Here is a 13,965-nt window from a genome sequence, read left to right as displayed (position 1 = left end):
GACCGACCAACCAGAAAGCGATCAATGCATCCTGCGCAGCAAACAGGCCGTACTGGAGTGTATCCAACTTCAAGGGGCTGTCACATTTCACGGATGGGCCTGTGTACCAATATTACAGGAGTTGGGGTTTTTTATTCACAGGTCTGGGTAGTAAGTACCCATGTCTATTGGTCTGTTACATTATCGAACAGCTTCTGTATAGCCGGAAGGAAGGCCTGTGCTTTCCTGAACTCCCCAAGCTTTACACGCATGTAATCAAAGGCCACCAGGATGATTTCGTCGAGCTTTGCCTTCTCTTTACCATCCGCATCAGGCTTAACCTCGAAGTTCTCCTCGAATATTGGCACCTTTTGATACCTCTGGGAAAAGTGGGTGAGAAGAATGCGTCTCGCGCCCATCCTACGGCCGACGTCAATAGCTTCGGACATGGTGGAGTGCTTCTTGGCGATAGCGTCGCCCTGAAGCTCATCGTCGAATGTGCTCTCGTGAATCAGCAAGGTAACACCCTGGCCAATCTTGACAAAACTGTCGCTGGGTCGGCAGTCACCCGAGTAGGCGATCTTCAGACCCGAAGGCCAAGTGAATACTGTCGCTAAAGCCCCATGGCAATGGTCAACAAAGCAGGCATCAATGCGCTTAATGCCATGAACTTGCGTTTGTTCCGGACCGAAGATACGAGGGCTGGCAAGTCGAGTAGCCGGGTCGAAGTTTCTGAACTCGGTAAAGGTCAGGCGGTTGTAGCCGAAATCTTCAACTTGAGCATATTCGCGGAGCCAGTCTAGCATGTGCATATGGGCCGCAACATGCAAGGTTGCCGAAGGGTGGGATTTGCTCGTCTCCTTGTGCCATGCCCCTATCACACCGGCGGTTCCCAGGTGATGGTCAGCGTGCAGATGGCTAATCCACACCCCCTTGAGCTCCTGTAACACCGTGGGTAGTTCCTTTCCGAACACTCGCCGCATTTGACCCATTGTGTTTTCGCCGGCATCAAACAGGTAGTTACCGTACCCAGGAACCTTCACAAGTGTTGCAGACACGTTACGATACTTCGAAGGCAACGCAGACCCTGTCCCGAGCGTGATGACCTCTGCATCGCGGTTTGGTATGTCGGATTCCACCTTCTCGATCTTAGCTAGGAAGTCGGCGTCTTGTAATCGCTGTCTTGCTTTCTCGGCCAACTTAGCAACCTCAGGGAACTGAGGCTCGTTCCCTGCCAGTTTTTGGAGATCTGGGAATCCCACAATCTTTTCATCCTGATGTAGGAAGTGGGGCGCGAACTGTATCGTTTTACCTGTTCGACCAGTCTGATACCAATCAGGGATGGATTGATCCAATCGCCGTGAAGCGTCCGCACGTTACTATAATAGGGCAAAGGGAACCTTTCCGGGTCGATGCTGTGTAGCTTATATGCCTGTGTCGCCACAGATTCCAGGGCAATCATGTTTGGAGAAGTGTCCCCTGAGCAGACAATATGGCGGATGTTGGCTTGATCTTTCATGAAGCTTTTCAACCGGGAATCGGTGGCGACGTCAGGTCCAAGCAGCCAGAACATCACATACACATTGCCCATAATCTCTGCATTGGACCATTCTGGCCGATTTATCAAGGGTTCGATGTAAGAAACGTCAGGTATGTCGACAACGGCAAAGCCTTTTCCAAGAACAGTGTCTCCAAAACCATTGCCGGGGTGACCACTTTGCCATCTTTGGCGGTGACACTTTCACCCCTGGTAAGCCTGCTGTAGTCTTGCTTCTGTATATCAAATTGTGCAGCCTTCTTGGGGTCGAATTTGCCCCGACGGTCATGGTTTTTGACAATGTAGCACATGGACTGACGCGCCGGTTGTGTGTGGGGGAGCGCAGGTACCATTGCGGCTGGCCACGGTAGACGAATCAAAACTGGTATATTTGGAACGTCTCCGTCCCTGCCTGGTAAGGGTCCTTCGTACATCTGAATGTGGCCATTCTCATCGCGTACAAATAAATTTGCCGGGAGCTGGGCCTCGTGCAAGGTTGTCTCAACCAGAGCGTCCATTCTCCAGTCGGAATTGAACATCTGGGTCACCACGTGCTGAGTAGCCTGGAAATCCTCGTCGGTGCTGTCGACTTTCACAGGGTCCGATGTTGACGAGTCATCGGCGCTTCGCTTCCGAGTCGCATCAACGGGAGCCTCGTCCGTGGGCTCCAATGGCACATACCAGACCTTGATGTTTGTGTCCAGCCAGTCGGGTTCGTTTGAACCCTGGTTGAGTACGCGCGGGTCGCTCCGAATCTCATTTGGCTTAAGCGGCAAGCCTTTCCGGAAAATGAATCGCCGCGCAGTAGCCAAGAACTGGGTCAGATTTTTCCCTCCGTGTATGCTCAACCTCGACAGGAGTTTGTCCGTGGCGGTAGATCTTCCCTTGCTCTGTCGCTCAGCGTTCTCTGCAACCAAGCTCTCCCTTGCGTTGGCAATCATATCGGCAAGCGTGAGAACCATACCCAGCAAGCCACCAGCACTGTGCCAATCCACAGGACCGGTAACGAAGATATCTTCTGTCTTGTTTAAGGCGATCTTGCGCTGTACCATGGCCCGCTGTGTGCCTTCTGAGATGTTACCAAACACATAGCGTCGGTCGTCATAGTGAAGAAGTAAGGATGTACCCGGTGTATCGGCAGTGGGAGTAGTGACGATCTGAATCCAGTTTAACATTTTGGCTCCAAACGCTCGTGCCTGCGTATCGGCCTTTTCCTTTTTCTCGGCCTCGAGGTCTCTTTCGGGGACATCCACCAAGAAGAAAAACGGTTGCTTCTTCCCAAAGCGAAAAGTCGGAGGGGCTGGTATGATCTTGAGGGCAGTTCCCTTTTTCGCCTCGAACAGACCGTCGGGGATCTGAGCGCCCTCAAAGGTTGATTTCTGGTTGGACTGGAAGCGGTGCCTAGGTGGAAGAAAGGGTCTCTGGGCGGGCATGGGGGAGGATTTGGCGCTCAAGGCGGTAGGGTCACCGGCTTCGCGATGTCGTTTTCGTGGTTGTGAAATCGCCTTTCGGGTTTTCTGAAGGGTGGATGGGTAAGAACGTAAGGGCTGGCCTTTTGCACGTGGATGTAGCGCTGGAGTGCCCTTCAGCGCCTTTTCGATCGTGGGAGAAATCTTCATGAAGCCTCGTTGCGCATTCTTTTAGGAAGGAGAGAAATGAAAACAATGTCCAACCCAAGTAGTTCGCTCGCAAAGCTGCAAGTCACACGAACTGCATGAGATGATTCTATCGGCGAGACGGTACCTACATAGCTGAACCAGAATTTAACAATCTTATCTTACTTATCGACGCGCCTTGCGCCCTGCTAGCTCCAATCGAAAGCCGCGCTAGGCCCCCTGTAATATGGGGGAGACCCTAGGCCTAGCCCATTTGTTAGGGGCCTTATCCTTCCTTTGATCTCAAGAGTACGGAGTACAATGGGATTCATCAGTCGCATACCTCAACTTAGCTTACAGCTGGAGGTTAAGCTGATCTTGCGACAAGCACTGGAAGTCAACAGCATCCAGCCCCGTTGAAGAACTTAATGATAGGTAGTTTAACCTACTACATGCTCTACACGAAAAGGGACGCCGTACCCGCTGATCAGTTATCAACTGTACCTACACTCTGATCGTCGGCTTTTGCCACTACAGCCTCTTCAGAGCTACCTAGCAAGGTGAGTTCGAGGGGGACAAAAGAGAACGAATATGTCAATAGCTACCCAGAATTTGGCCGATGTTATCAATGCCGCTATCGCAAGCTATGACTCTACGACGTAGACATGGTTTCTTTTACGGGCCATGCCACGGTGTTTCAGACCATCGGCAATGTCGGCTGTTTTCATCTGCCGGCCGCAGCTCGGCGGGGTTGTAGTATCAAGCAGGGGCTCTATTAAAACACTCATCTCACTCTCTCACTCTCTCTTCTTGGTTTGATCCATTAGGTATCTATTCGTACAGCGCATGAATCCCACGGCAGTATAGACTTAAAAATGAACTACACCAGTGCTCCTTACACGCTTGATACCCATCAGCTGGGCTCACTCACCGGTCTTGTTCTATATAAAAAGTCGAAGCCCGCCGGTTACTACTTTGGCGGCATCCCGTACGCCTTACCGCCCCTTGGATCTTTCCGATTTAGACGTCCTAGGCCCCTTCCGCCCCATTACCAATATGGCACGAAATCAAATCCAGGAAACTTCACAGGGAACTGTGCTGTCTGTCCGCAGCCTGCCTGGCTTGACTCACGGAATGAAGAGAATTGGAATGAGGACTGCCTTCACCTAAACATCTACATCCCGACAGGTTCGGCTCCAAAGAATGGATGGCCTGTGTTTTTCTACATCCATGGAGGTTTCCTGCAATGGGGAAACCCGAATATGACACCTGAGTCCATTGCACATCTCTTGGATGATTCTGCTTTGCGATGTATTATTGTGCAACCGGCGTATCGTCTAAACGCCTTCGGCTTCATTGCCAGCACCGAGCTACATGACGAAGCTGCTCGCGATGGTCATGCGGCTGGCAACATGGGCTTCTGGGATCAACGTTTAGCCCTGGAATGGACGCACTCCAACATTCGAGCATTTGGTGGCGATCCGAGCAATATCACCGTCGGTGGCTACTCGGCCGGTTCCCACAGCACTTTCCAGCAACTTGCACATGAGCTCTACTTCGTGCCTGATGACAAGGCAGTCATCAAGCGAGTCATTATGTGGAGCAATGGGCCAGGGGTTCAGGCCAAAGGCATTGTCGAACAGCAGAAGCAATTTGACGAGTTGCTTAGAGTCCTCGGCATACCTTCGAGTCTGTCGGCTGAAGATAAATTGAAGCGCCTACGAGAGACACCCGCCAGGGCGATTATTGATATCCAGAAGGATATGAGTATTACCGAGTTCCGCGCAACTACAGATGATGCCTTCATCTCCCGCGAAACTATAGCTCATATCAACTCAGGCGACTTTGCCCGCCGCATGAAGAGACGAGGAATGAAGCTGATGAATGGTGAATGTCGAGATGAACACAACCTTTATCGTCAATGGAGGACAGCGAAGAACTCCTATGATGGCGTTTACACCCGCCTCTGTGCAGATTATCCCGAAGTCGCTGTATCAAAGCTACTGAAAGACTACTGCGGAGCTTCCAAGACACTGCCTTCATGTATGAAGGACTGGCAAGACTTTTTCGGCTACGCATATGCAAACCTGCAGGTCCACTGCTTGGAACGTGGTTTCCACAGAGCCTTGGTAGACCATGGTCTGCAGCCTGGAAAGGACCTTCTGCGATATCGGATTGAGTGGCGAGCTGATTGCTGCGGATATCCCCCGGAATGGGGCGTAACGCATGCGACAGATATGGCAATCTGGTTCTGGTACCCTGGCTTAACAAACGAGGACAAGCGGATCTTGAAGCCATGGAACGAGGCTCTGGCAGCATTTGTTCATGGAGAGGATGTAGAATGGGGGACTAAGGGGGTCAAAGAGGCGAGACGGCTGAGAAGTGACGGTAAGACGGACGTGTGGAATGATAACCGATGGGAGGAGGGAGTACATGTGTGGCAACTTCTGAATGAAGAGGCCGGCTCAATGAAATCCCGTCTATAAGGCTACAAGCCGGAGGAGGTATAGAGCTTGAAGACATAACGGGTTTTTTTGTTCTATCCTTCGAGGGAACCCTTCGCATATATTTAGTCTATAATTAGTATTATAATAATATTAGGATTAATATAGTACTTATATATATAATATATAGTAATAATATATAAATAATTTTATTATATTTATAAAACCTTTTATACTTAATATTATTTTATAAATAACGTATCTTATAAGCGAATATTTTATATAAGCGAATGTTTTATTTTTTTATACCCCTTTTAATAAAATATAAGTTAATTTTATTACAACGTATTTAATATATTAAAATTAATCGAAATCTTTATTTCTAGATATTTTTATATTATTTTAATAAGTACGCGTATTATGCCCGGGCTTTTCGTAGATTTTATAGCGCTATAAACGTGTTTTAAATGTTTTTATATAATTACTTTTCTAACGCGATTCGTTTTATAACTATTTATTAACGTTTTTTTAAAACTATAAATCTTTTCTAGTTTATATATAAAGTGATTTTCTATTTTATAGCCGTTTTTTTTACGGCGGCGCCGGCTAAATATCTTATTTACTTTTTAAAGTATCGCGTTCTTATTTTTTAAAAAAGTAACTCGGTATATAATATACGTTATAACTTTTATAATTTAATTAAAACTAATTAAAATAAATATCGAAAAGTTATTTTAATGCTATATAATACGGTTTCGAACGTATTCGGTTTAAGATTAAGCTTTAATCGAGTTATTTAAGGTTTTTAATTTTTAAGGAATAAATAGGCTAAAAAACGTCCCCGGAAGTGTTAAAATACATAGCTTTATATTTAATTATAAAATAATATATTCCGGATTATATAAAACGAGTCCTATTTTTCGAAAGCTTCCTTATATATTCGAAATAGTGAAAATCGCTTAGAACACTTTTAAAAACGCTAGTAGGAAGTCCTCCTTTAAAATATAAATAATATACGCCCGTATAAAACATTTAATTTCTTTCTCGTACGCTTTTTTTAATGTATAAAAACAGCCGATATTAAGAGGTTAGAATTTATATAATAAATAAAAAGGTATATAAAGTATAATAATCGAGTTCTTTTTATAATAAAGCTCGAAAGTATAACGAACGCTATCCGGGTTTTAAAAAAAACTTAGTAAAACGTATTAAGGTTTATATTAATAATATAAGAGAATATTTAAGCGTGCGATAAAAGTCGTTTTTATTAATATAATAAGTAATAACTCGTAAAAACGAAGATAATTAAAATATATAAATATTTAAAAGTATTTATAATAGTTTTATTAAAGTTATTTATTTTATTAATAAGTTAAGATTAATATTTAAATTAATTATTAAAATAAAAAGTATTTATATAAAATATATAAGGAATATTTATTATTATATATTTAATCTCCTCTTTTATTAATTCGTTAAATTACTTAGCTCACTTTTATATTTTAGTAATCTAGGTAATCTCTTCGTTAGTTAAATTATTAGCTCATTTCGTCGTTTTTAATAATCCTCGTGATCCTTCACGTAACGTTATTTTTACTATTTTTTAAGGTTGTGTCTAGCCGGCTATTATTCGAGATACCGTTATTATAGTCGCCGTACGCTTTTATAATATAGGCGCGTTTATATTAATATAGTTAGTAGTATAGTTAATAGCCGTAATATTATAGCCTAGGCGGGGTATTATAAATTTAGCCCGGTGATTTATAAATTTTAACCGTATAATTAGGTTAGGTCGTAATATTATTTTCTTTTTTTTTAATTATTTTATTTTCGAAGCGCTAGGTTTTTTTTTAAATATTTTTACTCGTTTATTATATCAGGGTTTAATAAGGTTTTTTTTCGTTATATTTTTATTATAATATTTATTTATTATATTAAATCGAGTTAAAAAACTTATTTTTTATATAAAGTTTAAAAAAACCGAATAATATTATAACTTAATTACTTTTTTTAATAAATTTAGTTTCGAAGTTATATTATATTTTTTTTATTTAAAGAAAAATAGAAGTATATTATATTAAATAATATCTTTCGTTATAAGGAGTATGTCCGTCGTGGTCGGTCTTACGACGGTTCCGGTTTATCGGTTTTTATAATATCTCGAGTTATCGATAAGTCTCGTTATTTATACTTTAAAGAATAGGCGGCTAATAACTCTTTACGCGAAACGAGCGCGGCTTTAAAAAAGGCTTACCGGGAGGCTTAGGGGGCCTTTTAATGTTTAGAGCGGATTCGGTAATAGCGGAACTCTTTAATAACGCGCGGCGTGGAGATAGCTAGGCGTAGCCTTCGTTCTTTAAACGAACTAGAGGCGGCCGAGTACGCCAAGTCTAAGGCGGTCGTTAAGGCGCAGTTTTTCGGAGCGTTTAAAATAATGGATTAAAACGCGATAATTTTTAATCTCGTTTTTTTTTAAACTCCCGTAATTTTTTCGCGACGTTTGCTAAGTATTTCTTAAGTTTTTAAGTATTATTTTTTAATAAGTAATTTTTTTATTAAACGAAGTATTAAAAGTTTTATTTTTTTTATTAATAATTCCGTTAATTTTATATTTATATTAATTTATTTCGATTTTTAATTATATATTAATTAAGGTTTTTTAACCGTTAATTCGAATAATAAAATATAAAATATAAAGTATATTTATATTATTTTAAATAATAATAATCGGTAATTAATTTTTAATATAATTTTTACGATTTTAAATAATCCGATTTTTTTAAAGTCTAATTTATTATTTAATCGTTTTATTTTAATATTTCGTTATAAGAGGTAAACTTTTTCTCCTTTTTTATAAGTTAATCTTTTTAATTTTATTTAATCGGCGTATCTTTTTATTCGTTATTAAAAGAAGGTAAGGTTTTATTATAATATAATTTAGAGTTTTTTTAATTTTTTAATTTATATAGTTACGATTAGTATTAGCTTTTTTTTAAAAGTTTTTTAATAACTTCCGGGTTATACTTATAATTCGTTTAGAATAATAAAATGCGCGTAGTTTTATTATTTATATTATTATAAATAAATTAAGTTATAAGTAATAGTTATACTTAATTATTTTATTTATAATTAATATAGTAACGTAGGTATTATTTTAAGGTTTAATTTATCCGCTTAGTTTATTTATTTATTTAAAAGTAATAAGCTATAAATAATTTATATTTAATACTAAGTTATACTATAAGCGACTTTTAGAATTTAGCGGTAAATAGTTTATTTTTATTAGAGATAATCGTTTCGGGTAGCCCGTGCTAGCTAACGATTATTTAAAGAAATATATATACTAGGTTATTAATATTATTAGATTCTTTATACGGTAAGAAGTAAATATATTTCGTGAATTTATCCGTAATTATTAAGATGTTATCGTAATCGATTTTAATTAAGAGTTTTTTTAATAAAGGTAGTTTAATAACGAAATTAAGTATAATAATTTTTTATATTTTATTTAATAGTAGGATTAGTTATAGTTCTTTGTATGGCCGGTATCGGGTAGCTTTAGCTTTATTATAGAGGTTGTATTTGTTGATTATTTTAGTTACGATTAGTTTAAGGTTTTTATAGTTAAACTGCCTAGTAATTCTTTTTTAAGTTTTGAATATTCTTTAATATCCGTGTGTAGAATATTTATAGAATTCTTTAATAAAGTTTTCGCGATACCGCTTAAGGATATAGATCTTGTTTTAGTAGAAGGTGAGACCGTTATAATTTTCGAGGTGGTTTTTAAAATAGTTTACGAGGTTAGGGGTTTAGTTAAATTATCGAAACTTAGTAATTTAATCGTTATTATATTAAACGTAGTTTATAACGTTTAATTATTTTAATAATATAAGGTTACCGTTTTAGTTATAAATAAAAATAGTTCGCGTTTTAAGCGGAACTTTTTTTTAATAGTTTAGTTATTAATTTAATACATTAGCGCGACCGTTTTTATTACTTTTCCGGTAAATAATAATAAGGTTAAATTTTAATAAGAATTTAAATTACCGTATTTATTATTTATTTAATTTTTTAATAATAATAAACGTTATAAAGTTTTTATAATCGATATAAACTTTAATTAATTTTATTATTTTATTAAAATAATATTTCTATTTTTTATAAGTTTTAATAATAGTTATTAATTTTTTATTATAAATTTAATAATTAAGCTCTAGTTTATTAAGCTTTTTCGAAAAAAATACGACCAAGTATAATTTTTCGTTATCGTTTTATTAATTAAATTATCTTTTAATCGTATAGTTCGATACGTCGGTTTCAACTTTAAAAAGTTTAAATAAGTTTATTATATAAAGTATTAATTCGTTAAAAATTCGTTTTTTAATATTATAAAAAGCTTTATTTTTTTTCTCCGTTTATTAAAATAGTTCGTCCTTTTTTATCAAGTTTATTAAAAGTATTACTATCCTATTAAATCCGGGAACGAAAATCCGGTAATAATTAGTTAATTTTAAAAAAGATCTAATTTCTATAGCGCTTATAGGCGTAAGCTATTCTTTAATTATTAAAATTTTTAAAGGTTTTATTTAAATTTTATTTAAAAATATTATATATTTTATAAAAGTAACGGATTATTAATAGAATTCGCTCTTTTTTAAATTAATTAATAGGTTAATATTTTATAACTTTTAAAGTACTAGCTTTACGTATTTTTAATATTATTTATTATTCTCGAAATAAATAAGGATATTATCGAGATATATTATAATAAACTTATCGAGGTATTTTTATAAAATATAATTAATTATAAATTAAAAGCTAATTAATATATTAATTAAATTAAACGGTATAATTTAATATTCGAAATAGCCGTATTTAGTTCGGAACGCGGTTTTTTACTTTTTTCTTTTTTAATTCGGATTAAATTATATACGTTAAAAAGATCGAGTATTATAAAGATTTTAACGTTTAATAATTTATCTTATAAATCGCTAATTAAAAGTAAGAGGTACCGGTTTTTAATAATGTTTTCGTTAAGCTTTTAATAATCGATATATATACGCTACTTAGGTTTCCTGTCCTTATTTTTCTTTAGGACAAAAAGAATAGGGAAGCTTATTAGCGACGTAAATAGTTATATAACTCCTTTCTCGAGATTTTTTATAATATACTCTTTTAAAGCTTATTCGTACTCCTGGTTAAATTTATATATAAGTATAAATAAGGGTTCCTTCTTATCTTTAAAGGGTATCTTATGATCTCACCGTATATAAGGCGGTAAGCCTGTTTCTAATTTCTTATTAAAAAGAGCTTCGAATTACCGGTACTCTTTTAATATAATCGTTATAATATTCGGCTTAAACTTTTTAATAATAATATACGCTTTAAAGATTTTAAGTTTATTAAAGGGTCGCTTCTTAGACCGCTACTTATTAATTAAACCTCTTTTTAATATATTTTATTAAAGTTAACCTATTTTTTAATTAATTTTAAAATTATTTACCCGTAATTAAGGTATTTTTAAAATTATATTATATCTTACAACGTCCGTAATATTATACGTAATTTATTTATAACGTTTTTTAATATTAATTAAAAGGTTCGCGATTTCTTTTCGTATTTTTTTATCGTTATAAGTTATAAATCCTTTATCGACGGTTTTAAATCGATATAGGGCGTTTTTCTTTTATTATTCGAATTTAAGGTAATTAATAATTCGTAATGAAATATAGTTTTTTTATATTTCGTTATTAAGTAACGCTTTAATATAAACTTTTTTTACGCTTATTATTAATATAATATATTTATAAATAGCTCGATTATCTATTATTTAATATAGGGACCTATCTTAGTTCGCTTATTATCGTCTTTCTATAATAAGCGGCGTTTATTTCTCAAACGTTATTCCTATAAGTAATTAATAATCTCTTACGATTAATCTTTATATTATTATTATTATTTTTATTATTATTTATAAAGCGTTTTTTAATATACTAATAAAGGTATTTCTATACTCCTCCTCGTATAAAATATTATCCTTAATACTTAAAATTCGGGTTTTTCGGATAATTCGAAGGTTTATTAAGTTTATAATAATTTATAAACGCTTTATAAGTTCTTTAATATATTAAAGGGGTTCTTTTATTAGGTATATATTTATACGTTTTAAAAGCGTTAGGCGTTCTTTTTTAAACGTTTATAAGCTCGCGATTTTTCCTAAGTATATTTAAGGTATTAATTTTTAAAATACTCCTTTTAATCTCGTCCTTTTAAATAATATTATTATAGCTATTATAAATCTTTTTATACTAATAAGTACACGCGTTATTTATTAGGGATTAATATTTAAGTCTTTTTAATAATATAGTCCGGGTATAATTACGTAATAAATTATTTATTAATCTTTCGGAGAAACTATTCGTATTTAAGCTTCTTCGCGAGGTATTTTATATAAACGTTATATATATATGAGATCTATAAAAACGTAAAGTGTTTTTTATATATAAAAGAAATTCGTAAGTCGTTTTTTATAACGTAATTATTATAAATTCTTTAATTAAACCCGGCCGTAATAAATATTTAACGTAAATATTTCGAGTTGAGATAAAAAATATTAAAGATAGTTAATTATTTATTAGTCCTTAGGTTTTTAAACTTAATAATTTTATATATTAATTTATTTATTAATATATTTATTAAACGTTTATAGTTTATAAGTTATTTTAATTAGCTCGTAATATTATTTATTAAATTACTATTTTCGTTATAAAGTAAAGGTCGTTCTTTTTATATTATCGCGACGCTTTAGCTATAGTTCTTTTTGTTTCCCGGGGCTTTAAAGAATTATCTGGTACCTTCTTTATTCGTTAAGTAAGAGGTGTACCTATTATTGTAGTAAGCTATTTAGGATAGGCTACCGTATTTAATAATAGCGTTATTATTTTTAATAATTATTATAAAGGTATTTTTTATTTTAATAATATTAATATATTATTTGTCGAGGATTTATTAAAAATCTTTCTTTAATATTTAATATTTTCGAGTATAATATCCTAATTTTTAATAATTATAATAGGTGCCGCGTAACTTCTTATTTTATTTATTATATTTAATAATATTAAAATTTATAAGTTTATTATAATAACTATACGCCGTAATATTTTTAAGTAGTATATAGTTATATTAATATAATTATTTCGTATTAATTTAAGTTTAATTAGTTTATCGTTAAAGTCCGCTTTATTTTTCGCGGCGTTATTTATATATATAAGTATTAATCTTAATAATAAATTTTATATATAAAAAAAAGTTATTAAAGGCGTTAAGCGGCTAAGTTCGTTTTTAACGTTATTTTTTAATTCTCGGTAATATATTATAATTTTTATAACTTCAGTATAATTTAATTAAGTTATGATACGCCGGAACTTAATTATATAAAAAGCGGCTAATCCTTTTTATTTAAAGGTTTTAAGTTCTCTCTCCGCTTATTATTTTTTATCGGGGTCTTAAAAAAGTAATTTAAAAGTTTATTCGAAGCCGTCGTAACTTTCGAAAATACGTTATACCTCTGTGCGGTATAGCTTAACTTATTAGTCGTTTTTTACGAGTTCGTTTAAATAAAGCTTAAATTAAGCGAGTATTTTATTTTTTAAAAACGAGGCGGCGTAGATAATTCGTTAGGTAGCGTTTTAGAACGTCCCTTTATAAAATCGTTAATAGGCTTTAACTTAAATAAGGAAGCTTCGGAAGTTTCTATTCGTTTTATTAAAAAGTATTAACGTATTAATCTTTATACCCTTTTTTAATATAATAAGGGTTTAAATAATATTAATAATTATATAAAAGAGATATACCTTTTTACGTAACTTATTAATATTATAAAGTATTTATTTTAAGGTGCTTTTAATTAAGAGCTCGTTACGCTCTTTTTTAAATTTAACGTAATAGTATTAATAGTTAGCGCTTTTTTATTTAAATTTTTTAATTCGCTTAGCTAACGCTTATCGAGTAGGTCCGTTATTATTATCGTTATTATCGACGTTTATAACAAGGTCTCGTTAAGAGGTGTTAGGGGTGATAATAAGAATCTTTCCTTATTAGACGGTATTATTAAGGTTAGGTATAGATATAGTTCTTATAGTATTATTATTTAAAGGTTTAAATAATAACTTATAAAAATAAAAATAATTAAAATATAACGAATATTATTTAAGTTTTAAAAAAAACCTAATAAAACGTATTAAGGTTTATATTAATAATATAAAAAAGTATTTAAACGTGCGATAAAAATCGCTTCTATTAATATAATAAGTAATAATTCGTAAAAATAAAAATAATTAAAGTATATAAACGTTTAAAAGTATTTATAATAATTTTATTAAAATTATTATAAAAATACATCGATCCTTAG

General features: G+C 34.0%; 3 protein-coding genes across 3 annotated transcripts; 1 reads left to right on the top strand and 2 right to left on the bottom strand.

Annotated features, from left to right (window-relative positions):
- Positions 1 to 164: 164 nt before the first annotated feature.
- PG994_011757 (uncharacterized protein) lies at positions 165 to 1,570 on the bottom strand (the record flags this gene model as incomplete). The annotated part of the gene is made up of 2 exons (XM_066863166.1): positions 165 to 1,253; positions 1,292 to 1,570. 2 exons carry the CDS (start codon positions 1,568 to 1,570, stop codon positions 165 to 167), a joined length of 1,368 nt encoding a protein of 455 aa, XP_066712276.1.
- A 32-nt stretch (positions 1,571 to 1,602) lies between these two features.
- On the bottom strand, positions 1,603 to 2,949 carry PG994_011756 (tRNA processing endoribonuclease; the record flags this gene model as incomplete). The annotated part of the gene is made up of 1 exon (XM_066863165.1): positions 1,603 to 2,949. One exon carries the CDS (start codon positions 2,947 to 2,949, stop codon positions 1,603 to 1,605), a length of 1,347 nt encoding a protein of 448 aa, XP_066712275.1.
- A 1,037-nt stretch (positions 2,950 to 3,986) lies between these two features.
- PG994_011755 (uncharacterized protein) lies at positions 3,987 to 5,597 on the top strand (the record flags this gene model as incomplete). Its single annotated transcript, XM_066863164.1, has 1 exon — positions 3,987 to 5,597. The coding sequence occupies one exon, from the start codon at positions 3,987 to 3,989 to the stop codon at positions 5,595 to 5,597; it is 1,611 nt and encodes a 536-aa protein (XP_066712274.1).
- Between the last annotated feature and the right edge of the window lie 8,368 nt (positions 5,598 to 13,965).

This window comes from Apiospora phragmitis (genome assembly GCF_038363925.1).
Source record: "Apiospora phragmitis strain CBS 135458 chromosome Unknown utg000010l:1.0-9815664.0:1.0-9183399.0, whole genome shotgun sequence".
Taxonomy (NCBI): Eukaryota; Fungi; Ascomycota; class Sordariomycetes; order Amphisphaeriales; family Apiosporaceae; genus Apiospora; species Apiospora phragmitis.
This window is presented reverse-complemented; position numbering and strand designations above follow the sequence as displayed.